The sequence below is a fragment of the Rhamphochromis sp. 'chilingali' genome, assembly GCF_963969265.1.
Source record: "Rhamphochromis sp. 'chilingali' genome assembly, chromosome: 16".
Classification (NCBI taxonomy): Eukaryota; Metazoa; Chordata; class Actinopteri; order Cichliformes; family Cichlidae; genus Rhamphochromis; species Rhamphochromis sp. 'chilingali'.
The window spans coordinates 18,142,217-18,169,995 of NC_137943.1; the positions used below are offsets into that span (position 1 = coordinate 18,142,217).

Sequence of the window (27,779 nt, forward strand, 5' to 3'; positions counted from 1 at the left end):
TTTAAAAGTTTATCAAACAGAAAACTAAATAAATTCAAGTCAGCATAAGCAACGGACAGTGCACAAGAGAGGTGGAGGCAGGGTGGAGTGTGTGGAGACGAGTGTCAGGGTGATTTGTGACAGAAGAATAGCAGCGTGAAAGAGGTTTACAAAAAATGGTAGTGAGACCTGCTATTGTATAAGTTTTGGAGACAATGAAAATAACAAAACGACGGGCGGTTGAGCTGAAGATGCTGAGATTTTCATTGGGAGTGAGCAGGATGGTCAAAGTAAGGAATTGCTTCAAGAAAACGACCACTCAGGTTGGATGGTTTGGAGATAAAGTTAGAGAAGCAAGGCTGGGATGCTTTGGATGTGTGCAGAGGAGGGGCAGTGGATGTACTGACAAAGGATGCTGAATATGGATCTGCCAGGCAGGAGGAAAAAAGGAAGCCTGCAGAGAAAACTCCTGGATGTATAGTGAAGCTGGGCATACAGAGGAGCATGGTAGGGACAGGGTGAGGTGGAGTCAGGTGTGGCAATGAAGATGATAAGATAACTCTTTGTTATTGCACAGTCATACATAGTACAATAGTACAATGAGATTGGAAAACTGTCCTACGTCGGCACTACATATAACACAACACGACACGATATGACACAAGCCATCTCATCTCCCCCTGAGATGAGCCCCACCACGGTGGTATCATCTGCAAACTTGATGACTGTGTTGTCTGGGTGGGTACTAACACAGTCATGTGTGTACAGAGTGTACAGTAGGGGACTCAGGGATCAGTGACTGAGCAACTGCTGCAAATCACTAAAATGATCCTAACTTATAAATAACCTCAATGCAGTGCATTTACACTTAGAACTTGTCAGTGTAAAAAACCCCAAAACCCTGTAACAACACATTTAATCCCTGAGATATCTTTATATAAGAAAAAAAAACAGTTCTGGTAGCTTGCTGCCCAGAAAGTTTATTTATTTTTACTGTGGACTCCTTGGGAAAGGAAATGACATTTCTATAGTAGATAGAGGGGTAAAAAGACAAACCAGGAACTTGTTGGTCATTTAATTGTTTATTTATTACTTAATTAGTTTGGTTTAGTGTAAATACCTGCGGGGGAGGTGTTTATCAATAGCAGAAGCTGAAAAAACTTCAGAAAATACAGCTAAAATTCACAAAATTGTCTCTCCATATTTTACAGAACTCACCAGTGGACCCGATGGAAGTCTTTACCGGGGCGATTCTGTCCCCAGGGCCTTATGTTTGACACCCTTGAGATGCACGTGAAAATAGTAGCAACGATTTATTAAAGTATGAACTTCAAGCACAGAGCTACTACAAAATCAAACAAATGTTTTTAACTCCGTTTAAGGACAGAGAAGCATGTTGATATATATATTTTTAAATCCCTGCAGCTGTGGAGGTTACCACAGAGCTGTCAGGCCTGCATTTAACTTTGAAAGAAACACGGAAAGAGTAAGATAAACACGCTGTAAGATGCAGGCGGTATAAAGTACCGGTCACGATTCCTCCATTTTATTCGCACTAATTATTGTTGTTGTTGTTGTTGTTTTTAAGCTTTTCATTCATATCCAGCCAGAATCAGAGTGGCACTGACATCTGTCGGTGAAACATCTGCACAAGTCAGCTCCGCGCGCTGCTGTGTCAAACATGTTGTTCCCTTTAAAATGTGTTTGTTAGGGGTTTGTTTTTGTTGCTGTTGCCTTTTTCTCGAAGAAGTGTGAAAGAACAACGCTTCAGAAAACCGAACAGTGCCTTGAGATTTACAAATTCACGGACAGCAGCTTCCGGGGCTGTGCGACCAAAGAAGCTACAGGAAGTATAGTTTTTACCGCACTTATCCTCAGAAATGAAACGGCGGAGGCGTTTCTTTTCTCTGTAGATTTAATACCGAGGCGAAAAGGACCGCGGGAGGTCTCAGTTTCCTCTTCTGAGGAGGGTGGGGTTAAATACAGTGTGACATAACACCTGTAAGCAGTCCTCGCTGTTGCACGCCTTCTAATTTTTTGTGAACATGTGTGTGCCCTGCCTCTCTCTTTTTTTTTTTTTTACGGCCAAACCTACTTCCTGGTGGATGAGGCAGCTCCTCAGTGTTGTCGAGGCTAAAGGGAAGGTGGAGGCGGCTGTAGACGGTGTGCAGAAGCGATACAGCAGTTTTTTTTTTATCCCAGTACACTTTATTAGTAGTATTTTGTATTTTTATTTTTTAAGGTGTTGCGCGTTTGCAGGAAAAAAAACCCCAAAACAAAACATGGGAAGCACGGTGATGGAGTCCAGCAAGGGGAGCTCAAAGAAAATACCAAAGAAGAGGAGAAGTCTGCGGATTAACATGCCAGTAAGTCGGTGAAGTATCAAATAATTTGGCTTCTTACTGAGACTCTATGGTGGGGTGGGTGGGGTAAAAGGCTGTAACTTTGAGTGGGCTTTAGCCGATTTCGGTGCATCGCAGTCTGCGAGCGCACGCGACGCATAAGAGCGTGCTTGACTGACAGTTGTCTCTGAGTCAGGACTTGGTTAATCTGTCCTAATGGCATGTAAACGCTCCCTATAAACACTCAAAAACGTGTTTTGCCTCTTTGCATTGAGCATGTGCAGCAGTTCTACCTTTATTGTGATTGTAGCCACCTCCCATGTTAGGGCTGCAACTATTGTTTACATATCATGTTTACAAAAATTTGTTATTATGCCAATAATAATTGTGGGGAAATAAAAATCCCAACACAGAGTCCCTGGTGAGATCCTGTTTTTCTAATGCAAACCCAACATTATTCGGTCTACTCTGGCACAAAAACAGGCGATGACACTGCTGATCTAATACGGCCCTGATTTACAGTTTTCTCTGTTTATTAAACTGGGTAATAACTATTTGCAATTGTGTAATCATTTTCTGCACAAGCTCCACAAAGCCTAGTTGTTATTGCGGGAGGCTTTATGGCTTTATTGTACCTCATGTTTCAAAAACAATTTGGTCACTCTGTCCTGACAACTGCTTCTCTCCTGGTAGCATTTGTTTTTGCATGGATCCACTATCAGATCCAGTGTGCTGCATAATTTGCTCGAGAATAACAAATGGACAAGTGCAAAATTTCAGCTTTATAGGCTGGAAAAACCTTCCCAGTGTGGCGTAAACCTTATGAATGCAGCTCTGTTTCTGTGGTTAATGCTCAAGTGTTAGATGTTGGAGCTTTCCATCGCTATGTGAACTTCCCCATTCTAAAAAAAATCATGGTGGAAAGTCTATTACAGCTGCATAAAAAATAAAATAACAGTACAGCTCTGCAAACTCGCCTAGTTACGTCTGTGCAGTTAAAACTGCCTTTCTGCAGCAACATGCATGGCATCATCGGCCTGAAGTGTAATGTCAAAACCAGCCCACAGTATGGGGAAGAAGAGTTTTGCCTTTCATTGTCCTGCAGAAGTTTCCGCAGTGGCAACACATGTTTACCTTCTTTTTGAATGTCAGGCTAAGAGTCAAAAGCAGGTGGGGTTAACCTATTTTCACGTAAAAGCGGACAAAAGGACATAAAGTGTCAGTTTTATGTTTCTGTTGTGTTTCCGGGTGAAGTTTGCTTTATCCCTGATGCTCAGATCTCTCTTCATGTGCAGGATTTCGGGGCGTTTAATGCCCCTCAAGTGGAGACGAGTGGCTCAACCAAAAGCGGAGCCCACACGGTACATTTTGAAAGATTTTTGTGAAATGATTCATTCACCTGCCAACTGTTCTTTTTGTTTTCCTGAGCTTGCTTTTCTTGCCACGCATCTATCTGCTCATTAAATGTGAATTTGCAAGAGCAAAATATTAGACAAGGTCATCCTCTCCAATTCTGCCAACCCGCACTGGCTTACAGTAACATTACTCCCACAGTGTCCAGGCATAGCACCAGCACATACAGGAAATTGATTTTTCTAAAAGAAAGCAGTCTCTTCCTACTGTCTCCTCCAGTTGATTTGAATAGGAACCAACTAACCATCCACTGTTACCTCATATCAGCCAAGATGCATATTATCTCAGTAATATTTGCGTGGTGCAGGTAAAAACCTGCATCGCCTTGTGTTTTGTAGGAGCAGATCTGTATCCACGCTAAACCCTGATAGCTGGTTCACTTGCCTTAACAGGCTCTTGCACAATGAAAGGGTGAGATTTGTTGGCAAACAACAAAGATGGGTGTGTGCTCTCAGATAGTTAGGGGATTGGTTTGAATAAAAATGTGTTTGTGGAGCAGGACCAGCCCTTAGCGTACGGCAAAACGGAGCTTCTTCTTGATTTCTTCTTCTTTTTGAGTTCTAGTATTAATATCAGACATCTTTTTTATGTCCCATTAGACCCCAGTGTTTATTTTCTTTTTCTCTCCACAACATGCAGTTTATCTGTTTCGGTGGGAGTAATTATTCTCCACAGACTGTTACTGCAACACCCCTGTTGCATTTAACTGTTTTCAGTAATAACAGCCCCTGAGCCGGAGATCCCTGCATAATCAAAAGCTTCACTGTATGGCGAGCCCACAAACGGTTAAAAGATTTGTTGTTGGCACATCCAGAGCAGGCAGCCGTCAGCGGTGGGAGGAGGCCCTCTCTGTCTCCAGCTAGATTGGCTGCCATCTCTCGTGTTTTGTTTTGGTATGGGCACAGCAAAGAGAGAAGGATTTCTCCATCTGTTTACACGATATCGACCTTGCAAAGGCACACTCATAAACACAGAAGGCCCAACTGAAAAATATTGTTACCGCAGTTTTAAGTAAGAGGAGTGCTGATCGTCTGATAGTGGATGTTATGGTGTCCTTACTGATTTGTCATATCACGTGGCGCTCCTCCGAACTGCATACCATGGCAACATAACAGAAAGACAGGTTTTGCACGATAAGGCACAGTTCTTTGTAGAAAAACAAATATCTATGCGCTCATGCATCACTTGTTTTTTTTCCCTGGTTGTTAGAATGTGTACTGATCAGTATTTTTAGTCTTTATAGTGTCTTTTACCACAACTGTAGTGTGATTGCACATGTGCCTTATTGCAGCTTGCATATGAAACTTCTCATACTGCTCTTTAGGAGACACCATTAACTGTCACAAAGCGACCAACTATACAAAACTTGTTTTGTTTTGTTTTTTAAAAAGGAGAAGTGACCAAAGAAGTGCAATCAGCAGCTGTCATTTCACAATAAATCTCTTCACTACTTTTGCTTTTTTCAGTACAGCCCCTTGCTTTGCACTGCACTTGCTGTCTCTCATAACAGTGGCTACACGCTTAAACGTAAACCATGCAATTGCAAATGTGCATAAATAAATAAATCTGCTTTCTTATTATCTCTCAGGGAGAGCGACTCATTCGTTCAGCCAGCCCCATCAAAGGAGGTTCTGCCAAGAGCCCGGACGTCACCACACTGCCTCCGTGTCCCCAGTCTGCTCCAGTTCAATCAAAGCCAAATTCAAGTTCTCCCAAAAGTATCTTCCCTTATCCCTCCCATCAGAACTCCCCTAAGTCCCCTCGTCGACTGAGCTTCAGCGGTATCTTCCGGTCGTCCGGTTCTCCCTCTTCGAGCATCAAACTCTTTTCCAGAACCAGGAGAGGTAAGTAGAAATGCAAACACTGCACTGCCTGCAACCTGCTTGTTGCACTGCAGTGTTCATGAATCCATTGTTGGAATCTTTGTTTTAATAGTTTTAAGAATGCATGGAAGAAACTTGTGCAAATATTTGAAGTCCTCTTTTAAAGCAGAGTTCTAAGAGGAAGACGCTTGTAAAGGAAGTAAGACACAATAGATGAAACTGTCATTTCAAAGATTATTTGGTTTTCCTGCTGTACGTACATGAGGTAAAAACCCCCACACAGGAACCAAGGCGTCTGCATTTTCAGTTCATCAGTTCAGATATCAGATATCTGACAATGTCGGTTCACCTCAGGACAAAGTTCAATCAGGTGAGGTGCAGAGAACAATATTTATTTTGTCACACCAGAGAACGGCACACAAAACGGTGCGCTCCTTTTGATACCCGACTGGTTTCAGAGAACCTTTAATTCTCACAATTGCAGATCTAGTCTCTCTCCTATAGATAAATAAGAAATAAACCAAAATAACAAGAAATTTAAAAAGAAAAACACCTGTATAAATTAGACACTCATTCACCGAACCACTCCCACTACCCCTCCCTGTATCTCCTTTTATCAGCTTCCATATTTTGTAGCAATAAGGAAGTGGAGTTTTTGGTTTTCTCTGAGTAGAAAGAGAAAAAGTAACTTCTTTGTTTTGTGCCGCTCTGCAGCCAACAAGGTCACAAGTCTTGTCAGACAGATGGCCGTCGCTTGAGTGCAGACAGACATTCTTCATAATCTCCTCTCAGATGTTATCAACTTTCTCTAGGAAAAGGAAATGGTTGGCTTTGTTTATTATCAGAATTAAGTTATCATCTCTCGCCCCCCCCCCCACCAGCATTAAGCCGTGCAGGCAGTTTGTTATTAGGTTTCAAGCTCGGCATCCTTGGAGTTTGGAGTCCAGCCACAGTACGCGCATTAAAAAACTCACGAGCTGCATAATGGTAATACTGGTATGCACAAATTAGTAGAAATGAGACTGGGCAGAACAAGGTCTCATTTTATGAAGACCAGATTTAACTGGCACGTCTTTAGCTCTTGTGTCTCCATTTTTTTTGGTAGTTGGTCATTACATAAATTAAAAAAAAAACAAAAAAACCCACCCTGCCTACATGGAAACAGCCCTGTTGGAAGCAAGCATCAAACAGCTAAAAGGATGAGTCATTGATTTTTTGGCTTGTGCAAGTACCCATTCTTCTCTGTTTCCTCGCAAAGGGTCAGTTTGGCAGAGCTGCTGGAATAGCTCTGTTAGAGCCCAGACTGTAAAAGCCAGTGTGCTCCGTTTCCTCTGGAGATTGTTATGGATAGTAACGGGGACCAAAACACACCCCAACTGCTCCATCCCTCCCATCCCAGTTGCTGGTGATTAGTAGTGTAAGATGTGGTCTGAGGCAAAACACGCTTCCTGCTCACTAATGATGTGGCTTTAGATTATTGGTGACTAATAGCGACAGAGTATTTATAACTAAATATAAAGTCACTGAGTGGGCACTTGATCTGTTCACTTTTTTTTTGGAGTCAGATGTTTTTGTAGTAACCCCAGTTTTGCCACAAGGGTGCACTGAAGGCCTAGTTTGTCTTGATTTGACTTTCAAACTAGTTCTAATGAACCTTTGTAGTCACCTCTTTTATTAACATATTTGCAAGGAAACGAGTATTTTTGCAGACGTTTGTGTGGTCTCGATCATTTACATATATCATTCATCAGGATGCAGGTTTTCATGTTTAGGTGCACTTGCTGCAAATATGACTAGAATGCTTCCTCTTTCCCCGCTGGTCTAAATATGTGTTTTCACGTCGCCTGGACATTGTCAGTCTCTCGCTGCTCAAGGCAAGTGTAGCGCTTTCATAGCCTTATCTGGAAGTGACCAGACTCTCAGGAGCTCCTCACACAGCCATGCAGAGGTTTTTTTTTTCCACCCCTCTCACTCTCTCTGTTGCTACTGTGGGCTGCTTGTTGTCGGTAAATAAAGGAAGTAGGGAGTTTCTAAATTCATAAAATGCAGGCCTTACAAGGGCACAATGACTTTATAAAGTCACAGATGAGATCAAAGGACTTTAAGTGCTTTATGGCTTTCACACTTAACTAGCTTCAAACTGGCTTGAAATGAGTGATTTTCTCTCGGTTTCTCAGTGGAATGACAGCTTTAGTGGCTTTATTCAGTGGCTGTTAGGTGATAATCACTGATATCTGAAATTCATATCAGCCATTGACCCACTGAGCAGATTGGAACACTTGCATAACATGTTAATTGAGATCTGTGCTGGGCATGCTTCAGCTAATGTGGGCAGCAAAGAGGCGGCCATCTGTTAAGGGTAGGAGAGGGTATTGAATGGAAGCTTTCTGATCAGCTGACAGAACATGGGATGTCCCCCTGCTGTCATCTGATGGGGGCAGGCCTCAGCAATCTTAAATGTCAGGCACCCGAAAATTACAACTGCCTCCACAAATGCCAGTGGTGCGTATCCTCCAGCTCTTTGGTGATGTCGAACTGCAGATTTAGAAGAATTTTAAATGAAGGAGACGTTTATGCAAGGGAACCTTGAGGTTGCGTTATCCCCACTCTCTGTTACATTGTGTTAAGACGGAGTGAAACAGATGTTCCTGTGCTGAATTTACTCTGCGAGCAGAGGGAGGGCAGTGGCAGACAGGAGGCGGGGAGATGTGCAGCTTGAGCCAATCGGTGGGGTTTCCTTTCCAGACTGGCCTCCTTTTACAGGCTGCTGACACCAGTGCTATATTAAAGTAACATCACCCACAGCTGCACCTGACAAGTCACAGCACTGACACTCCTGAGAGCAGGGGGAAATGCGCTGAAGTCTGGCCACACTTGCAATTTGCATCACTCGCAAATGGGAACATTTCTTTGCTGAGGCTCGGTGGAATTCACAGCTTTTCTACTCTCTTCTATCGAGTGTTAGACCTGCTTGCTGCTGGCTCTGTGGTTTGTAGAGTAGCTTGTACTCAGCACCTGCTGTGATTGTCTGTTTCTGTTCAGAACTAGAGAGGTACCTCCAAAAAAACAAATGCAATGTGGAACTTGACAGAACAGCTGAGGTTTGTTTTTCTCGCATAGTTATATTTTTTACCCTCTCACTGAAGGCATCCAGCTTCCAGAGGACCAACTCCTCCCTAAAAGACACCTTCAAACACAGGCGGCTGGATTTTTTTTTTTTTTTTTTTTTTAACCTTTACGATTTTGTTTATCTAGCAAATGGAGTGACTCTTACCTGGGGCAGTTTATGGGGCTCTTTTTGTGATGCGGATGGTCATGGTCAAATTTAGCTTAGAGCCCACCACCCACTGTGTTCCATGAAGAGGTTTGGCAGCTTGAGGAGAAGCAAGAAACGGAAGGAGCAAGATGGGCTAGGCGGGAGGCATCAGTCCGAGGCGTCCTACCTGTCTGGTAATGTGTAGAAAGACATTCAAAACAATTTCCTCTAACATTTAATTTGCTTATTATTTAGTAATTTAAAGTCAGAAAATAGTGAAAAAGAACCATTAGGATTTTTGCTGGCCAACAGCCCAAAACCCAAACCCATAACCTCATAAATGAGATACTGCAGTAAAGAGCGCTCCTGTGTATAAATATGGCTATCAGCAGGGTGATGTGATATGAAAGTAGTAGTTTAACCTCATTGTCAGGCTAAAATGGTAAATCAGTGCTGGACAAACAGAGCTGTGCTCATTACCTCAGAATATTGGCTCCTGGGTAGCTTTGCCCTAAAATGTTGTATAAATTCCTTTTTCATGGATTTTGTCCATGCTATCAACTTACAACTTTAAATGCATGAATAAATGTCTCAATAAATATACTTAACATTGACCGTTCAGGTTATTCTCGTCATAGCAAATTATATTAAATAAGAGCAGCTTTCTTTTTTTCTTAGTCTATATATGTATGTGTGGTTATTAAGTGTAATTTCATGTGGCCATTAGAGCTTCTTTTAGTGGCTGGTTTCATGGCTGATCTCTGGTTTCACAAAAGCATACCATGCATTCGTGCTAAATAACTGGACACAGGTCAGTGGTGCTAAAGTTATGCAGGAGGGTCTGACGTGGAGTCAGCACTTAGTGATCGCTTGGCTAAATTCATATACATGCACGTACTGCATTGTGCTTGATTCACACTGTCTGTCTTTGCTAATTTAGCGATTAAGGTGTGTGTTTTAGTTGTTTCATGTCTTAAAGGAGACCCATTATACTCATGTCCAGTTCCATGAACTCTACTAAAGTATGTCTGCAAAACGTAGTGTTTAAAACGTGTCTTATTTCCCTTTAGCTAGCAATGTGAAGTCTCTCGGTTTCATTCACTACCTATGTTCATCTTCCCTTTAAACCAGCTTGGTTCTCATTGGCTACACTGCAAAACAGAAGATTACATCAGCAGGTCGGTGGGTCTTTTGTGCTCACTGCCAAAATCTGTGTACAGATTAAAGAGGAGAAAAAACTTTAAATAATAAGGAAGTCTGCTTTAAGATGAAAATGCAAAAGTTATATGTATTTATTTTATTGTGATCCTGTCATTATGTCATAACGAAGCAATTTATAGGCACTCAGCCTGATGTAGCATCGCTTCATTGTCCTTATTTCTGTCCCATTTCCAAAGGGAGTTCAGAGTAGCTGCTCCATTTGGAGTGTTTCATTAAAATAGTCAGGAAGTATTTCAGCTTAAAGCTTAAGCAGAGATAATCAGAACACACCGAGCTGAATCGTTTAACACATCTCCTTACATGTGGGTGAATCATTTACATTTATGTACATCATTCAGGTTTTCACGATTGAACGCAAGCCGTGGAAAACGAGAAGTAATAGAGATGCCAAATGAAAATACCAGATCACCATTGGAGATGTAATGCAGTTTTTGTGATGTGTTTAGTTCGTGTTAGTAAAGCACTGAGGGTCATTTTTGTGGTGTTCAAGTGGCGCTTTATCGCAAACTTCACAGCTCCTGATTTAGAGCCAGTCTGACCTCGGCTGAGTAGACGAGAGGAGCAGAGTCCTCTGTCGTAATGACTCATGTCCATATGTGGCTGTATGAAGTTCACTGTGGGCACTGTGGGCCTCAGCCTGACCCATAGGTCCTTTGACGCCGAGCATCTACACTGCGTAAACCATGTCGCTTATATTAGTCACCGCACCCTTAAGGAGGTAGACACCTGCGTGTAAAAATTCTTGTCAGAGCCAATTAGATACCAGTTTGCTACTCGGTAATGCTGTGTACATGAGTTTCTACTGTCAGTAGTACACTTGAGATTTTGCTAACCTATCGAAGACCCCAATTGTCAAATTCTTCTTGTTCCTAGAAAATTATTTAAACCCTCATGGGTGATTGGTGTCATGACTGCAAATCCCTACCATCTCTACAAGCTACACCTTATACTTTTACTTGTCTAAAGGCTGCAGAGCCATGTTGTTTTTTGGAATAAAACTGTTCTTCAAGAACTGAACTCTCTATCAGTTAGTCTGATAACTGAGTTGACAGGCTGACAAGAGGTTAAAAATCAGAAAATAGTGAAAAATGTCATCGGGATTTTATAAATCACAAGAATATGGCTTTGCATTTCTCTTTTTCGTCTGACTTGCAAACCCAAAACTGTTAAATTTATTATGATATAAAACAAACAAAGAGCATATTCGCATAATTCAGATGCTGGAACGAAATCCTGTTTGGTATTTGTGCTTGAAAATACACTAATCAACAAATTAGGGTGTTACTGTGATAAGGAATTGGCACTTTCATTATCAGGTTAAAGAGAGATGATAAATTACTGCTGCTTTTATCTCCCTGCACACATAGATTTTCACTTTTAGATGTAATAATAAAAAAAAAAACCTGTTAGATGGACTGCTTGCAGCAAGGCATCCATTTCCTGTTTCCTGGGTTTGGGCTAGCTGCCCCTTATTAACTGGGCTAAAGAGAAGGCTCCCAACCCCGCTGTTATCTGCTCCTGTGGAATGTGCCACAACAGCGTGGCTAAAATAAGAAGGCTACACAGCGGAAGCAGGGCACACCAGAGAGGCCACGCCAACTAAATGTCAAGAGATAGTGTGGAGTGCGCTTGGACAGGCCGAGCAAAAATGTTTGCTTGAAACACTGAGCCTCCTTTAAGAAAAGATATCTTATAACTTGAGTTAATCATTACCAGTATTAGTTTTTGATTATGAGGCATGTAATTACTGTTTTTTTTGTTTTGTTTTTTTAACAGGTAAAGTAACAAATCCACACCGACGCCAATACACAGACTTTAAAGCTGACTCATTTGGAAATACAGCTTACTAAGTTTACAGTGGTCATGCTTTATTTCCTAGGAATATTTAAATATAAATACTGACTAATGCTGATGCTTGCTTGAGACCGACTGTCAGTAATAACCGTTCTGGATGTCCCGTGCTGTAGGCCTTGTAATCTGAACCGTTTGCTCCACATCATGCATGTCACTCATTGTCTGGCCTCAGAAATATGTCACTGGGATGAGGCCAGTGCAGCGTGAGTGTCGCATGTCACCCTGCGTAAGATCGTGGGCGCCTGATGTGAAAAGCGTGTGTGGTGGCTGTCATGTGACACACACCTACAATCTGACACTTCACCGGGAGGAGCTGCGTCACGGACAGCTGACTCTCACAGTGGAGTTATGTTTAATGTGGCTGCTTATGTTGTAATCGGCGTGGTTATGCTCGAGGGACACAAAGAACAAAAGAAAGACCTTCTTTTCTCCAGTTACACTCCTGACACTTTATTAGGTACATCACGCAAATACTAAGCTGGCCCTCTTTTTTTTTTTTGTCTTCAAAACTAATCCAAGAAAATATTTTGGTTCATATTAACGTGATAGCGCCACCGAGTTGGTCCTGTCATTCCACCGCATCCCGAAGGTGCTTCATCAGATTGAGATCTGGTGACTGTGGAGGCCGTTTGAGTACAGTGAACTCATTGTCATGTTCAAGAAAACAGTTTAAGATGATCTGAGCTTCGTGACATGGTGCGTTATCCTGATAGAAGCAGTCTTCAGAAGATGGGTACACTATAGCTGTAAAGGGATGACCATAGACCTGCTGTTTTCAGCAGTCAGCAGCTGTCAGGTCTCTGCAGTCATGTTGAAGAACATGTCACAGGTTTAATTACAGTTTAGATTCGGTGGTTATAGAGACACAGCCACTTAATTAATGAACTTGAATATACCTCATGAAAGTCTATGACTTATGAGTCAGTATCATTTATATTTAAAGTGTGGCGTAAACATAGGAGTAAAGAAAATTACATTTTCAGTGTACGTGAACAAAAATCGTATTAAAATAGCATTAAATAGCTTTCAAATCCATTTTTATTCTACTTCTGCTTGTGTTTTAATCTGATTAGTTTCAGACATTCACATTTAATTATAACGACATGCATCAAATTCAGCGTTAATGAGTTTCCAATCCAAAGATGAGTAACAGGAGCTCAGCTTTTGGACTCAGGATTCAAGCCTGATTCCCTCTCAGCACAGCAGACCTGGAGTGTGTCTGACTTAAAGTGAGGACGGGGAAATGTTAACACCAAATACCAAGACACTAACCAGGCTGAGTTTCAGATGGACTAACAAAAACAAAAGACTTTATGCACCCGCACAGGTGTTTCCACTTCTTGCTAATTAGACTTCAGCTAGACTGTAATTACATCCCACACAGTCCCGAGAGGACGTCTAACACGACGGAAGAAGTGAAACCCACAAACACCACCGTGGTCTTTTGTTTGTTTGTAAATGGATAATTCAGGCAATTCTATCTTAGTACCATCCATTTTCTTCTAATTCAGGGACTTGGGATGGGATCTGCAGCCTATCTCAGCAATCAGAGGTGGGGTACACCCTGGACAGGTTGTACACACACGGACAAACCCCACTAAGTGCATATCTTTGGACTGTGGGTGAAGACAAAGAATGTACAAACTCCACACAGATGATGGATTTGAACCCAGGACCTTCCTATTATGAGGCAACAGTGCTAACCATACAATTTAAATGTTTTATGGTTATAATATTTACAATGATGAATAGTGTTTTCTTTTTTTCCCCCACTGTGACCCACATTAGATCAACTGGTATTTAAATTGTGCTTTTCTAGTCTTAGTGACCACTCAAAGTGCTTTAGGCTACCAGTCATATTAAACCATATATTCATACTTTCAGCGCTTCAGCTTCCTCGCATCCATGGCCTATATAGAGTCTTTGGCCTGTGGGAAGAAGCTTGATTATTTGGAGGACGTGTATGCACAGGGAGAACATGGAGACTACTGCTCCACCATGCCACCCAGCGGGTGCAGAAACTCTTTTAAGCTTTTCTAGTTCAGTTACTCTTTATTTGATGTCATTGCTGCTTTTCAGGCATAAACTTGAAGATTTGCAGTTGAATCAGTGTCATATTTTTCTTTAATCTTCAACATGCTCCCACTTGTCTATTAAAGCTTGAATATGTTGCTAATTTCATGACTGAAGTCGATTTTACAGCTGTCTTTGAAATGTTGATTTTCTAGTGCTGTGTATCCCTGTGTAAAAAAAACAGGGCCACTAAAGCTTTATCTCAGTATCTGTGTTATTTCTCAGCTCATGGAAATCTCCTAGTTCAGATCGCTTTTGCTCCTCCGTTTATTGCCTATGACAGCGTTGACGGCATCTGCAGCAGCCACCACTGTAGCACCTCCTTCTCCAGCAGCAATGCTTATCATAGACGTCAATCAGCGCTGCGTCTCGGTGTTGCTGAAAGTGCGGTATGGATTGACATCCAGAGAAACAAGAGATAAGCTGAGATATCTATTTTGGACTCTGTATCTCTCTTCAGCCTCTGGACTCTCTACACCACCCCACACCCCAACCCAGGCATCCAGCCAACCAGTGTTCACCCAGGAGGCCCAGCAGAGCGGCCCCAGCCCTGAACGCCCGGAGCAAAGCTCTCGCTCTCGTTCCCTTTCCACACCTCCGGACACAGGACAGCGCCTCAGCCTCCCTTCTGCTAAACCCCCAATCCCTTCATCGAGCCCCGTGCCACCTTATTCTACCTCACAACAAGTGAGTCAAAAAAGATAAAAAATCTATTTTAAGAATTTATCTTTGACCCAGGGCAATTCAGCCAATGCCTGTGAGCTTTAACTCTTAAAAGAGTGGAAGTTAGAGTGAGTCTTTCAGATGGTTTGCTGCACATTCCTGCACCAAAATAAACAAAACATAAGCCAGACTTCATGTACAGCATCTCAAAACTCCAGATACAGATCAATGATGCTATAACTATGCAAGGTGGAAGTTTTTGGAGAGAGCGCTACAAGTTCACAGGCATTGACTGAACTGTCTCAGGGATCAGGAATTAACTGCATGAAATGTGTGTGTTTAGGTCAACAACAAGGCTACTGAGCCATATCCTCCTTCCTTGCAGGTAAACTAATTTTTGCACCGGTTCAGTGTTGGCAACAAAAAAAGACTCCATGGGAAGCTGATAACTATTTTTTTCCCTTTGTGCCTGAATAACAGTGGCTTGCATGTCTCCCATCTATGAGTCATGTGCTTTGTTTACTCAGAGTCATGAGTTTATCTGCAAAGTGGTGTACAGAAGGCAGAGATGCAAATCCTTTTAATTCAGGTTCGCTTTTCCTCAAGCCTTGCTCTTGCGTCAGCAGGACTTTGTTTGTACCATAAGCTCTGAGCTGCTCTAGCTGCAGAGGAGAGGGTGTAAACATTGTCTTGACATAACTCAAACAGCTTTCAGTGTCAGCTAAGCCGCTGCATAATTGACTGTAACCGGAAAAACAGCTGAGAACAAGTTCAGTCTTTGTCACAAGACTTTTCACTGAAGGTTTATTTGGATTCTGACAGCCTGTGTCTGGATTTTATACCAGATTTCTTTGAGCTAGAGAGGAATTACTCCATCGCTCACTGTGCTGCTTTAATGAATAATTATCCGAAGACCCGTCTACTTTGAGTGATTGTGGATTCTGTGGAACGATGGTAAATCAATATTTCATCACCAGTGTTGTATACGGTTGGTATTAACACCCAGGGACACACGATTGTGGTTGGAGGGCGATGAGCCGGTGCGGGTCAGCTCCTCTGCACTTCCTCTGTCATACCTTAAGGGAGACTTGGAAAATAAACTGAAGTTGTTGCAGTTTACATTTTGGCCAGAAGTGATTAAATTCATAGATCCGCGCTTGTCTGCTTCTCCGTAGTTCTCCTTTATCCCAAAAGCAGTGCCTACTGCGATGCCGCAACCAGAGATTTATGAAAGTGCAGGGGTAGTTCTTTTTTTTTTTTTTTTTTTTGGACAAGAGAAGCGCTGTGTCACCGTTGCAGGGCAACACCAGGGGGGAAGGGGGTGGGGGCTGTTGAACATCCACGAGTAGGCATGCGGATGCTCTCCCGTTGTGCTGCAGTGGCTTCTTGTGAATATGTGCTTGCAAATTAGGAGCCAGGGGAAATCGGGTATCAACAAGCGCACTTTGAGTATGCAAATATCTCAGCATGACACAGCATATTTTCGGCTGCCTACTGCACTGTGCTGTCAGGGAGAGGGAGTCAGCACAATCTGCATGCCATATTCTCGGGCTCCTACTACAAGGACCCCAAAGAGTTGCTTTAGTTCAGCCATGTGTCTCGTTATGTCTGAAGAAATTATCTCTGTGGATGTGACAAAGGAATCCCCAGCTTCTTGCTGCTAAGCAACACAAGGGATTTCCTTATATGGCGAAGCACCCAGGTTGCGCTGCACGGAGGGGTGTGTCCTGAGCGCACGGTGCTTCCTGCTTTCTATCTGTACCCCCCGCCGACTCCCCCCCACACTCTTCGTGCCAGCGACTGTTATTGTGGTGAGTTTAGCAGATTGAGGCTTTAACAATGAATTGAGCCGATTCGTTGCAGCTGGATTACTGCTCACGCGTCTGTGCAGTGGCTGTATGAGCAGCGTTGGTTTCCTCCGCTGCAGCAAATGGATCAGGACTGTTCCACTGCGAGTTTTTAAGGGGGTGTGTGCGTGTGTGAGAAGTCTAATATTGTGCCGCTAAAGTTGTACCTCCTCTGCGCGAGGGTTCTTATCGCGTTACCTGCGTATATTTAGCGGACCTGTTGTAGGTTTACGTAATCGGTACAGCGACAGGATCGCACGTTGCGGTTTAGTAGTTTTGGTTGTTTTGCGCACCGCGTTCGGTGCGATCACAGTCTCCTGGGGCCGCTGGGGAAAAAGTCGGCGTCGCTGCTGCGCTCTCACAATTTACAGCAAAGTTTTTGTGTGTGTGCTGTGGGGACTTGCTGCGCTCTTCACGGCGAACTTGTGCCTTTGCTCTCTCCTAGGTCTACAGTTTATTCGAAGGCATGCTGGAGAAACTTGATCTAGACGATGATGGTAAGTTACCAATTGCAATATTTGCTGATCTAGTGCTCACCTTTTCCTGTGTGTGTGTTTGTGCGCGTGTGCGCGCTATCTTCACCTCAATCAGTCCTGGCTCGGTATAATGAGGGTGAAGATGATCAAGACGTGTTGCCAGATTCAGGTGAATGTACCACGTTTAAAAAATAAAAAAAAATAAAAAAAACTGCCCCCCGTTCGCAGTGCGCTGTGTGCGGCGCGTGTGTAGACCTGTTCACAGAGGGCCAGCTATTCATCCGAATTGTGTCAGTACCACCCTGCTGATTGCCCCCACAGACTGCTTTCTACCGGTGTGCTCTCAAAACGCGTGTGTGTGTGTGTTTGCGTTATTTGCCTCCCGTCTCCTTGTCGTCACTGTTTTAAATGCTGAGTGTTGCGGCAGGGTTGACGAATCAATGCGCATACATTTGCCCAAGAGACCATATTATAACCAATACAGACTGCTGGGTGCCAATGTATTGAGGTAATCAAAGGAGACACACACACACACTCTTCACAGCATGTAGGGGAGGGTTTTAATTGGTGTGCTAACTATGTCATCTCCTTGAAATATAAAACGAATATTTATCGAAATGTTAATGAAAGCTCCTAAACCAACTTAAAATAAAATAAAGACATTTAAATTGACCTTAAGCAACTGAAATAATTTCCACGATTTTACACGATGCATTAAATCACTTATGAGCTTTTACTTGAACCTATCTGTGAATTTTCTGTCACGGCAACATGTTGCAAGGATGTTATCTCCTGCAGTACTTTCCTGTCCATGTTTTCCCACTGTTTGTGTACTTCTATGTTTAAAGCGTAATTATCTCTAAGATGGAGCACTAAAGTGGCTGTAAGTGGTTCAGTCCCGTAATGGTTAGTGTGTGTGGTGTTGTTTCCAAGCTCTCGTTTTATACTCCCTGTGAGATTTCCCCCTTCCTCTGTACGGAAATTAAAATATTACTTCTGTAGTTATCTTCTAAATATTTACTATTAGCTGACAGTGCTGGAGGAGGTTTTAAAACCGTTAGCTCTAAAACCCAATGAAAGCACCTCATTACAAATAAAATCATATCACTGGCAAATTGTGATTAAAAATTTAAAAAAAAATTGTTCTGCAGAAAAAGTTCCCCGTGAGTGTTATATGGATATTTTAAATACTGTAGATTAATTTGAACACAAAGTAACTTATAGTCTGTAGAATCACATGTTTGTAATGTAGCTGTACTGTAGGACCACAAATCTTGAAATAACTGGTTCAGAAACACAGACATGCCTCCTGGTATTGAGTTCAGAGTCTGAAGACTCTCCCAAGTGACGTAGGACAAAATAAAGGATGCACTCTGAACAGGTCAGCAGTCTGTTGCAGAGTACATTAAATATATATTTTTTTTAAAAATGAAGGTGATGTCTTAGCTAAATATCTGGTTAAACTTTATTTGGTCCCCCCCCAACTGATATTATACTGAAGGTGGTGGTGGTATCTGCACCACCAGACATTGTAAGAGCTGACGTTTGGTCTCCATTATCAGGACTTTCTTTAATAAGGTGCTAAATGAGTTATTAAAGACTATTTTACATAACACTTTGACCTCCTCTAGATTACACATGTTGACCCTGTTGGTTAGTAAGAGAAAACTTGTATTACGCTGATGAATCAGAGAAACCGTTTACTTGGGGTTGCTAGCTCTGTTTCTACACAAAATACAGCACCCTATGCAGAGCCAGCTTGCCTGAGATTTATCCACAATGTGCAAGTGCAGACAACTAGAAGCAGCTGTTGGTCTCCGAGCTTGACAAGCTCAGTCCATTTTTAACAGGACACGAAATAACTATGAAATCTAGACGCAACAGTTTTCAGTGAAACCAGATGTAAGCGGAGTTGCGCCTGTTTCCAGAGACAATTGTGGCCACAAGATGGTGCTAATGTAAAGGATGGATGTAAACTGGCACGTGAGCAGCTTTATGACAGAATGTTGTATTGATATGAAAGGAGAGATTGCTTTCACTTTACTATGTTTTAAATGATGCCAATTTTTAGATTTTACTAAACGAGCACAGCTTGCTTTGCTTTTTTGATAGAATGACACTGGTCTGGAAGTGTTTTCACACTGGTTTTATTTATTTTTTGTTTTGTTTCGCAGCTGCTGAACCCGAGAGTGATATTTACATGCGCTTTATGAAATCCCACAAGTGCTATGACATCGTCCCCACAAGCTCCAAGTTGGTTGTGTTTGACACAGCACTCCAAGTAAGCACAATAATATGCTCTGTCCTTTTGACTGCAGACAAAGCTGTTATGACTTTTTGTTGTTGTTGTTGTTTGGTTTAAAAACCGAAGCAGGCACTCAGGCTAAGTTAATGTTCAATAAACTAAGCTGAAGTATTTTACCTCTCAGCAGTTTCTGTGAAGTGGCTGATCAAACTGTCATAAAGCTGTTAAACACTAATCCTCGAAAGTCTTTGATGCGTAGATCTTTAACTACTAAATGCACTAAGGCAATGGGTTAATAATCCTTATCTAAAACCAAGGAAAACTAATGTCATTGAGAGGTACACTACACAAGAGATTTTGAGTACTGTTCTACTTAACATGACAATAAGACTGCTATTCAGGATTAATTTTCATGTATCTAATCTAGTCTGTGAAATACTTGGATAGCTCTTCATGTCATATTAAAATGTTGTGGTTTTGACAAAAAACACTACAAGACCTAAAAGAAAACCTATACACTTCATTAGGTACACCTGTTCAACGATTAATGCAAATATCTAATCACTCAATCATATGCCAGCATCTCAGTGCGTTTAGGTATATAGACATGATCAAGGTGACCTGTTGAAGTTATGCATCAGAAAGGGGAAGACGGATGACTTTAATGACTCTGAAGGTGACATGGTGGTTGGTGACAGATGAACTGGTCTGAGTATTTCAGAAGCTGATCTCCTGGAATTTTCCCACACAACCGTCTCTAGAGTTTAGAGAGACTGGTCTGGAAAAAAATAAAATATCCAATGAGAAGCAGTTCTCTGGGTCAAAATGGCTTATTCATGTCAGGTCAGAGGAAAATGGGCAGACTGCTTTAAGCTGATAGAGAAGGTAACAAAAATAACCACTCGCTACGTAAAATGTAAGAAAAGCATCTCTGAGCACCACGGGTTGAACCTTGAAGCAGAATGCCACACCAGGTGCCTGTTGGATAAGAACAGAGGCTAAAATGTGTGTGGGATCACCAAAACTGGACAGTAGATGGGAAAAATGTTGTCTGGTCTGATGAGCCTTATTTTCTGCTGCAAAATTACAATTCTAGTATCAAAGTGTGGCGTAAACAAGATGAAGTTCAGGCTGCTGTGGTGTAATGGTCTGGAGACATTTTCTTGGCACACTTTAAGCCCCTCAGTAACAATTGAGTGCTTAAACAACACAGAGTACCTGATTATTATTGCTGACCATGTCCATCTTTATGGTCATCTTTATGACCACAGTGTACCATCTTCTATTACCTGCTTCCAGCATCATGTCACAAAACTCAAATTATCTCAAAACTTGTATCTTGAACTTGATTGTTCAAGAAACGCGTTCACTGCATTCAAGTAGCCTCTACAGTCACCATATTTCAGTCAAGCCGAGCACCTTTGAGATGTGGTGGAACAGGAGATTTACATCGTAGATGTGCAGCTGACAAAATTACTGGGCAATGTTTCCAGCAGATCCAATCCAGTACTATGAAGGTGTAACTAATAAAATAGCCGGTAAAGGTGTATCGGTTTATGATAGGCGTTAACTCCTAAGAGTTCACAGAATAATAAACAGAACAGTCACCACCTGCAATCAATTCAACGTTTCTTTGGCAGGTTAAGAAAGCCTTTTTTGCCCTGGTAGCCAACGGTGTGCGGGCTGCTCCACTATGGGACACAGAGAAGCAAAGCTTTGTGGGTAAGAAACTTGACAAATACCCCTTTCTTATTGTTCACTAAATAAAATACAGTTTATTGAAGGACCTGCTATTTTTATTTGGGTTTTTTTTTTTTTTTTTTTTTTTTGACATTTAAAAAGCTTCCCCATCAAAGATGCAGTCAATTGTGGTCTGTATTCGACTTTTACACATTTTACCGTGTGAGTATAAGTTCAAGAGTTTAAGTTCTTGTAATAGAGTTGTATAATAAGCTATAAAATGCAGAAGAAATCCTGTATTAAGAATTTAGATGAGAAAAAGAAAATGAGAAAAACATCTCTGTAAACTTCTGTCACTACAGTGGTGTCAAAAGGCAGAGCAGAGGTGAATTGGATTTGCTGTGCTTTACTGAAACGACTTGTGATGAATAATGAATGCAGAGTCAGTGTGAGAATAAAGCTGTGGTGTGCTGTTTAGACCACGCCCTTATAAGCGCTGTCTCTACCCAGCTGCACGCAGGCTTGGCTCTGTGTTGTTATTCATTATGTCAATGTGATTTTTTTTTAATGCCTGTTTTCATTGCAGGAATGCTGACAATCACAGATTTCATCATCATACTACACAGATACTATAAGTCACCGATGGTAGGTGCAGGTCACAGCTAAGGCGTGTGAGATTTACCCCTCGTTCCACCAAGACGTACAGTTTTCTTTTGGTTCTCTTTCAGGTGCAAATTTATGAACTAGAGGAACATAAGCTCGAGACGTGGAGAGGTAAGTGCTTGTTCTCCTGTGGTGCATGGATATTGTAAGGGTTTCTTTCATTTTTACCAAAAAAAGAAAAGTGTGAAAATGAATAAATACCTGACTTGGACTGAGGCTGAAGGAATGCTGTTTGTCTGTTTGGGAGTGTGGAAAGGATTAAAAAAGAAAAGTCAGTGTGATACACGAGAAAATTCCACCTGACCCAAAACTATTTGTACTTGTTTGTATCCAATGACACGCTGATAATAAAAATGAAACCCCATTAGACCAAATGATTCCTTAATGGATAAGACAAATGATGTCAAACTTTCCACTAGAAAGAATAACATACAGTCATGTGAATGCAAAGGTTTTCACAGGACTCTGTGCAGTCATGTGGAAAAACTAAGTACACCCTTACTGTGTACACAGGAATTAAGAGTAGCAGCTGGGTGCTGATAATGAAATGCTCTTTATTAATTGATGATCAGTAATTTTGATCACCTCTGTAAAAGCAGATTTGCTTTTACTGGTCTGGAGCATTCAGGTGTGTGTTAAAACAGTGCTACATTGGCCCATTGGCAAAATGTCCCCAAGGTCAGACTGCACAGTGCTCAGAGAAACTGCCAAAAACCAGGCACTCATACTCGGGTTTTTGAGAACTCTGCGAGCCTCGAGTAGCATGTTAAAGTTCATCACGGTACAATTAGAAAATGACTGAACACTTATTACTTGTTTGGAAGGGTTGCCAGAAGTCACGCATGAAGGCCAGCGGTCCAACAGCTAAAGCTGGGTCATGCAACAGGAAGTGTTCCCAAACACAGCCGCAAATCTGCAACAGAATGTCTGAAAAAGTGCAAGAATAAAGGTGTTGCAATGATTCAAAGTCCAGCCCTCATCCTTATTGAAGTGCTGTGGCAGTTAAAAGAGCTACGAGTACCCACAAACGTCAATTAACTCAAACCGACGTTATAAAAAGAAAGTGCTCCAAAATTCCTCCCCAACAATGTGAGAGACTGATAAAGCCATAGAGAAAATAATTACTTCAAGTTGTTAAGGCTAAAGGCGGTTCCACAAGCTGGTGAATTATGGGGTGTATTGCATAAAATCCTGTGAAAGGTGTTTTTTCATTTGACTGTATGAAAAACACTGAGCAAATAATTAAATTCTTGTTTGTTTTTTCTTTTAAATATATGGATGCATATATTGTCTGTGTAGAAGTGATTGTAAGCCACCATTGTTTTGTTTCCTGCCTTGCAGAGGTTTACCTTCAAGCAACATTCAAACCTCTGGTGAACATATCACCAGATGCAAGGTATGTTTTCAGAAGGAATAAAATGTGTAATGTCTCGTTACGTATTTGTGAGTGAGAGGATTTTTTATTTTTTATTTTTTTGCAACTAACGTCTGCTGTGCTTGCAGCCTATTTGACGCCGTCTACACTCTCATCAAAAACAAAATTCACCGGCTGCCTGTCATCGACCCCGTTACAGGGAATGCACTTTATATTCTCACACACAAGAGGATCCTCAAGTTCCTCCAGCTCTTTGTGAGTCCAACCCATCAGCTTGCATTAGCATGCATAAGATCAACGTGGTTTATTGATTTTTTTTAAATTTATATAGGTACAAATGTGTATTATGAACTTTAGATGGGCTTTTAAACTACATACATGATTCAATAAGAAACAAACCTTTTTTTTTCTTTTTTTAAATTTGTTTTAAGCATGAAAAAATCAGAACAACATATAGAGCAATACAGGGCACAAACTGATTAAGATTATGCAGGCTGGAGACCTTCAAGGTGCTTTCTCTAGTCTTCTCTCACTTTCACTTAATTGGCTCCCCCTAGTGGTCAACTTTTTAAAAGGAAGAAATTGGATGAATTGTTTTGACGTCTTCCTGCCTCTTCACTACGAGTGTTTGTGTGCCTCAGATGTGTGAGATGCCAAAGCCAGCTTTTATGAAACAGACTCTTGGCGAGCTGGGCATCGGAACATACCACGACATTGCTTTCATCCACCCAGACACACCCATCATCAAAGCACTCAACATCTTTGTGGAGCGGCGAGTGTCTGCTTTGCCTGTGGTGGATGACTCCGGTGAGACCACAAACTTCAATACTGGCATCGTGTACCTTTTTATCAACGCAACCTAATCAACTTTATACTGATTAGATTTTTTTTTTTGTTCCTTTTCTTACAGGCAAAGTTGTGGATATTTACTCCAAGTTTGATGTGATTGTAAGTTTAAACATACCGCATTTTTTGCTTTATCAAATACTTGGGGCATACTGTTGTTTGGTTGTTTGTTGATTGTGTTGTTGTGTGTAGAACTTGGCTGCTGAGAAGACGTACAACAATCTGGACATTTCAGTGACCCAGGCTCTGAAACATCGCTCTCAGTACTTCGAAGGAGTTATGAAGTGCCATAAAATGGAAACGATGGAGACCATTGTGGACAGAATAGTCAAAGCTGAAGTAAGACACAGAGACGCTGGATTCAGTTCCTCAGGCGTAGCCCCACTGCTGATTTCCAGCTCACCTGTAACTGTGCGTTATTGCTCCAGGTGCATCGGTTGGTGGTGGTGGATGAGCGCTCCAGTATCGAGGGCATCGTTTCCCTGTCAGACATCCTTCAGGCGCTGGTGCTCAGTCCTGCAGGTATAGATGCTCAGCATTGCTAGCGTCAACTCCCCCTCTGCCCTGGACCTTGAGCTCTCTCTCCCCACCTGCCCTCTAACCCTGCCAGAGGTAGGAAACATGCCTGTTTGGCTTGCAGCTGACTATCACCTGTAGCTGGCTATGAAGAGGCATGGTGGCCATTTGTCCGGTGTCCTGTTTGTCCTGCTGGCTGCAGCATTGTGCAGCAGTGTTGTGTGGATTTTTGTGTTTGGACAGAATGCATAGATGAAAAAACTTGCAGCCGGTTCTTGAGTAAAATTAAAAGTAAATGAGAGTTTGGTGGTTTTCAGTATACAGTGGCTTTTGTTTAGAAACAAGGAATAATGTGTAAGTAGGATAAAGGGAACCTCTGTTAACAAGGATGAGTCCACGTTAGTATCGCACTGGAATTCATTGTACACGTGCGGTACTTCAGTTTTGCAAAGGGCTTTCCACTGCGGTCCAAATGTTTGCTCCCTCCAGACACTTTAATGAACTATGTATGCTCTGCTTTGCTGATGTTTGGCTTGTTTGGCCTGCAGCAAGCTCTACATTTAGTATTGATGTGCTTGAAAGAAACTAACATGCTTGCACAGTTATTATTTAATTTTTTGTGTGTGGTTTGTTCAGATTATAACCCCATCAGATAAGAGATGGTGCAAAGTACTTGAAAGAAAACGCAGCACACAGGCCTTTGTCACCTCATGAATTCTGTTTTTTAACCCAGCTCTTATTGACGTCTCTCAAGCCGTTTCGGGTTCTTCCTGAGTCTAAACAAAGTCTAGCGGGGCAGTTGTGGAGAGTTTTAAGGAGAATAAAAAAATGTTGTTTTGATAAAACAGGAAGTTCAGTTGGCGGGATGTTGTAACAGCAGGCAGACTTGTGCTCACACACCTGCTTTTATTGACTTTGGTGTGTAACTGCAGTTACACAGAAATGGTTGTTAAAATTCCAGTCATTGGTGTCGAGCCTAATTCCAAAAATCAAAAAGAATATAAGGATCAAATTAAAGTTTAAACTTTACTTTCCCTGTTAATTCATAACTTGTGCTCCCCCCCCCCCCCCCCCCCCCCCCCTTTCTCCCCCTTCTTTCTTCTGCTCCCCAGATACCTGTAAGGAGGAGAACGCGACTGAATAAGATGTGGATGTATCAGCTTAAGTGGAGATGTGGTGGGAGTAATTAAATTGAAACATTAAGGTAGGGAGTGTAAGGCTGAGTGGAGCCAGGCTGAAGGTCCCAGATACCCCTGAAACCAATGCACTAATAAAGGCTTGGAACCCAAAGAGCTAGACTGCTGAGTGAAGTGGACTTCTGCACTGAAGATTGGATTTTCTTTTCTTTCTCTCCTGAATTTCTTCTTTGTTTGTTTTGTTTTGTTTTTTAACACTGATCAGATATGCATATGTTAAGGGTGTAGACACTGATCAGCTGCAACATTAGAACCACTGATGGGCGGAGTAAATATTGAGTCCAGTGTGTTCTAATTGTGTTTTGGGTTCTGACATTTATGAGGTACATAACATTCCTTGCTTGATGATTCTGCTAAAACAAGACTGATTAGACTCTAAATTAGAAGAAACGAGAATAGGTCATAGAAAAAGTGTTTGAACGTTTTTAAAAATCTGAGTTTTCTGCATGTTATTGCAGAAAACTCGGGGGGAAAAAAAGTGCCAAAGATGCTCATGAGTTGTGTACAGATGCCTCAGATTAGTGGAAAGGGGCTATAGCCATCCACCAACCACCTGAACCAGCCCATCTCTGACACCCAAGGCAAAAATTCTCAGGAACACTTCAGTAAACTGCTTCCAAACTTCCCAGATCCCAATCTAATCAGTCATCCCTGGGGAGCACAGGTATGACCTGATCTACCAGGGGTTTGCCCTCATTGTATGATACCAGATAGAACAGGACACCCAAGGGTCCTGTCTCCATTCTCAATACACTACAGCAGGTTTGGTGGTGTGACGGAGACCTGCCAACAGTATTGGGACGGTGGTTCTTATGTTGTGGCTGATTCTTGTTAACACAGATAAACTCCATTACGGTCTCTTTCTGGGGAAAGTTTGGAAACGTCAACACGGGTTCTGGTGGGTTTGGGATTCAGCGTTTCGGGTTGTGTAGTTACAATCATGCTGCTGTCATCACAAGTTTAAGTCATGTAGGAAGGCGAGCGTTAACTGGTAGCAAAACCACACGTCACCTGCAATGTGGCCACTTGACGCCATTAATTGCCAGTGCCAATACAGACCTACTCAATGCCCAATATTTATTTGTGCCTTTATTTTCTTCTCTCCACAGAAATGTATGTTGTAAAATGGGTGCAATGATGAGTATGAATGTGTAATATCGAAGCAGAGTGCAAATTGTACCTGCTTCTTCAAAGGTGTGCATTAACTTGGTTGGTTTGGGGGCGGCATAAATTTAAAACTGTGCCAGAAGCGTCAAGAAGTTCTGTTAAATCTTATTCTTGAAAGAAAATCCTAAATCATGCTGGCGCTGTTACGCAGTGCTCAGAGGGAGGATGCACGCTTCTGTCAGCCAGGAGTGCTTTAAGTCACGAGTGATCAATAAGAGTTAAGTATGGGTTTTTATAATGGTAACACCTGGTTCGGGAAAAAGCCTTTTTTAAATATTTGAAAAGGCCCTTTTTCTCCCCTCCTTCCCATTTATTTTCAGTAGTTTTGAATCTTCAAATCAGTCTGGTTATCTCAGCTGTAGCTCGACAGGACTCATCTCCATCTTCGAGTGTAAATAGGATCGTTTTGGGGAAATGTGTCACAGAAAGCTTTATTTTTATGAACACTGACGTGTTTGAAGAGAGACTGCAGCTTTCATGTTATTTTTGTAAATACATTGTGGCAATATGTGTAGGTCAGAGAAACTTTGTAACGGATCAACATGTACTGTAAATGTGCAAGCATGAGAAACTACACTTCAGCAGTATGAATGTTGTTTTTTTTTCTTTTGTTTTCTTTTACTTTTTCTATTTTTCTGGCTGCAGAAAAATAAAGAGACACTGAATGTACTGTAAGCCATGTTTTTCTTTTTTTGAGGGGGGTGGGGGTTTTCATGCATGTTAGGGGTAAAAAGTAAGATCAAACTTACTAGGCTAGATGCTCCACGACGTGAACTCTCACAAGACGTATTGATCCTGGAGCGGTCGATATTGAAGCTCAACTCAGCTGTATTTTTATAGCATTTTTCATGCGCACATTTCTAGTGCTTCCTCTAGAAAATTTAATAATGCAAAAAATGTAAGCTTAAAAATGCTAACATCAAAATGAGACAGCGGTAAGTAAATAAATACAAACTTTCAGCACCAAAAAATGTTAAAAATGCACCAATAAAACCGGATTTTAAAAAATGTATTTAGTAGGCTTTGAATGTAATTACAGGAACTGAAGAAATACAGTTCAGTGTGAAAAATAAGTTGGACAAAAGTAATAAAATGGTGTAAAAATGCTTTTCATTAAATAGTTTGAGTCCTTGCATTCTGATTT

At 41.7% G+C, this 27,779-nt stretch overlaps 1 protein-coding gene across 2 annotated transcripts; it reads left to right on the plus strand.

Annotated features, from left to right (window-relative positions):
• The first annotated feature begins 1,851 nt into the window (after nt 1-1,851).
• On the plus strand, nt 1,852-27,324 carry LOC308383459 (5'-AMP-activated protein kinase subunit gamma-1-like). Of its 2 annotated transcripts, XM_080861423.1 has the most exons (16): nt 1,852-2,345; nt 3,617-3,682; nt 5,323-5,578; nt 14,422-14,648; nt 16,917-16,968; nt 19,122-19,228; nt 20,833-20,914; nt 21,459-21,517; nt 21,601-21,646; nt 22,877-22,931; nt 23,039-23,165; nt 23,552-23,717; nt 23,821-23,858; nt 23,949-24,095; nt 24,185-24,278; nt 25,385-27,324. In XM_080861423.1, the coding sequence occupies exons 1-16, from the start codon at nt 2,025-2,027 to the stop codon at nt 25,414-25,416; spliced, it is 1,875 nt and encodes a 624-aa protein (XP_080717549.1). In that variant the 5' UTR covers nt 1,852-2,024; the 3' UTR covers nt 25,417-27,324. The 2 variants fall into 2 exon arrangements, with proteins under 2 accessions (XP_080717549.1, XP_080717550.1); XM_080861424.1 differs by lacking the exon at nt 3,617-3,682 and having other exon boundaries at nt 1,853-2,345.
• Nucleotides 27,325-27,779: the final 455 nt, after the last annotated feature.

Bases quoted from the DNA above. Each gene is read 5' to 3' on its own strand.
- LOC308383459 (XM_080861423.1), top strand. From the start codon at position 2,025: ATGTGTGTGCCCTGCCTCTCTCTTTTTTTTTTTTTTACGGCCAAACCT. The intron at 21,647-22,876 runs GTAAGTGCTTGT...CCTGCCTTGCAG, and splicing joins TAAGCTCGAGACGTGGAGAG to AGGTTTACCTTCAAGCAACA. The intron at 22,932-23,038 runs GTATGTTTTCAG...CTGTGCTTGCAG, and splicing joins AACATATCACCAGATGCAAG to CCTATTTGACGCCGTCTACA.